General features: G+C 36.9%; 1 protein-coding gene across 12 annotated transcripts in view; it reads left to right on the forward strand.

Moving 5' to 3' along the window:
• Window positions 1-2,583, forward strand: part of DNAH12 (dynein, axonemal, heavy chain 12) — a 192,246-nt gene that overhangs the window by 70,597 nt on the left and 119,066 nt on the right. For all 12 annotated transcript variants that reach the window (XM_010851635.1, XM_010851634.1, XM_010851636.1 and 9 more), the window contains one exon: window positions 1-155. In XM_010851635.1, the coding sequence (XP_010849937.1) occupies window positions 1-155 (155 nt within the window). The remainder of the gene's footprint in view (window positions 156-2,583) is intronic.

The raw sequence follows: 2,583 nt of genomic DNA on the forward strand, positions 1-2,583 counted from the left end.
ATTTCCAGTGGCTTGCTCAGCTTCGTTATTATTGGGAATATGACAACGCTCGAGTTCGTATCATTAATTGCAATGTAAAATATGCTTATGAATATCTTGGTAACTCACCTCGACTCGTCATTACTCCTCTAACTGACAGATGTTACAGAACATTGGTATGTGTTTAAGTTATTTTAATTTACACATTAAAGATTACTATTTGATTTGGTGTCATATTTTCTTGTCCAAATTTAACATGGCTATCCTCATTTCATTCTCTTATCTGTGTAGTTGACTATAGCTATAGTCAAAGGAAGGATAGCTTCCTTTTCTAATCCCAAATTCCCTTTATGTGAAGCTATAATAATGAATATTTACTTCTGAGTGCTTTAGTAGAATATGAGTGTGTTTGAATTCTAATGTTTGAAAATCATGAGCCACTCCCTTTGGGGATAATTAGAAAAAGTAAGGTACTGGAGATTTAAAGAAAAAGCCAGAGCTTCAGAAAATGACATCAGTTTTTTCAGTGGAGTTCTGGGAGAGATGAGGATATGAAGGAAGTACATTTGAGCCTTAGAACTCCAAGTTAGTGTTGTTGAATGGGAGAGGGAGAGCTGAAGTGTAAGCAGGTGATGCTGAGGGCTGCCCTTGGTGGGAAGCTATGGAAGATAAAGCCATGACTACAAAACAAACAAACAAAACACACCTGGGAATAGTGTTGTCAGATAAAATACAAGACTTTCAGGTTAATTTGAATTTCAAATCAACAGTGAAAAATTTGTTAGTAGAAGTATGTCCTAATTATTACATGGACATACTTATACTAACAATTATCCATTGTTTATCTGATTTTCAAATGTAACTGGGCATCCTGTATTTTTATTTGCTAAATCTGGCAAGAAACAACCTAGAGGGGCAGGATGGGATGGGAGGTGTGAGGGAGGTTCAGGAGGGAAGGGATATATGTAAACCTATGGCTGATTCATGTTGGTGTATGGCAGAAACCAACAAAATATTATAAAGCAATTATCCTTCCATTAAAAAAAAAAACAACAATCCACTTGTACTAAGTAAGTTAAAGTGTCTTTGAGTTGTCTGTAAGCAGAGATAAAACAGGGATTATTGGGCAAATGATTGTCTAGGGAATGTTCTCAGTAAAAGCCTGTAAGAAAATGGAGAAAGCAGAGGGGGAAGCTAAGCAAGGATGTGGTTTCTGTGGATGTAGGGCCTAACCTGATTTCACGGGGAGCTTTGGAGCATGAATGGCATCACAGACGTACTTCACTTTAAGGCAAAGAGGTCTAACTTTTCTGTCCCTTCATTGTCACTGGCTATGGGTCCCTCCTGAGGCTAGGGGTGTGAATAAGCATTCAGATGTTTGTGAATGAGGGAGCTCCTGACTGAGGGCAAATCTCAGGAGACGGGACAGTTGTGAGCTATTTGTAGATGACACCCACAGCAATCGGAAGGACGGAAGCAATGACCAGTAAGAGAATCTGAGTAAGATTGTAGTGCATCTATGATAAAATATTTCACCAAATCCTCATTTTCAAGAAGCTACCTGAAGGCCAGACCGTGTCTGTCTTATCCTCTACTCTAGTGATAGACAAGTAGATAAGGTACTCCCTAGGATTTGTTGAGTAAATGAATCTCAAGCTGCTGTGTGCTATCTCAGAGCTCACTGAAGTGAGCTGTGAATATTTGTAAGGTGGACCCTAGCAACTTTGAGGTATAAAGTCAAAATCACATTAAATACTTGTATAAAACACTAAACACTGGAAAAATCTCCTACTGTAGTTAATATCCATAATAAAGACAACACATTTATAAGCATTTTTTGAAAATTTTTATAAAGAAAGGAGAGACTGAGGTTTCTAGTAGTCACATTAATGGACATTAACAGTATAGCATTTACTACAAATTTATGATGGGTAAAGTATCATCGATATTGCATGTATTTAATAAGCTGTCTCTGTTATTTGATTTTATTAAAGGTGAACATATTTAAGGTTTTCATAGGTTTATTCATTATTTTTAAAAATGTTTAAAAAATTTTTAGTTTCTTAGAGCAGTTTTAGGTTCACAGAAAAATTAAGTAGAAGGTCTATTCCTTCTATTGAGAATTCTCTATTGAGTTCCTGTATACTCCCTGGCCTGCCATATGTACAGTCTTGGCCCTTTAATCCTATTTTATCTAAAAGCAGTTAAGTTTCACAAACTCTCATAGAGTTTTTCATGAAACAAACTTCATAGTTAGAGTTGACTGTAACTTGTATGCTTCTAAAAATTTCCAGCCATTGTTATAGTCTCTGTGCAGACTCAGAAAGAATTCAGATACTGCTGATGTTACTCTTAAGGAACTTAAAAACTAATTGAGAGGGGGAAAAATGTACTTAGTTAACTGTAATGTAAGTGTTATTGAACTACGTTCATTTGCCTAACTCCTCACAGCAAGCCAAATGCTGAAATGCTGAGGTTTGCAGCAGAGAAAGTGTTTATTCACAGAGCAGCCAAGCAAGGAGACAGGAAAACAAGTTAGAGCTCCCTCCTTGAAGGCGAAGGGCTCAGGGTATTCATGGGATAAAGCTGAAGTATGGGAAGCAT

This window comes from Bison bison, unplaced genomic scaffold (assembly GCF_000754665.1).
Source record: "Bison bison bison isolate TAMUID 2011002044 unplaced genomic scaffold, Bison_UMD1.0 scf7180017864304, whole genome shotgun sequence".
Classification (NCBI taxonomy): Eukaryota; Metazoa; Chordata; class Mammalia; order Artiodactyla; family Bovidae; genus Bison; species Bison bison.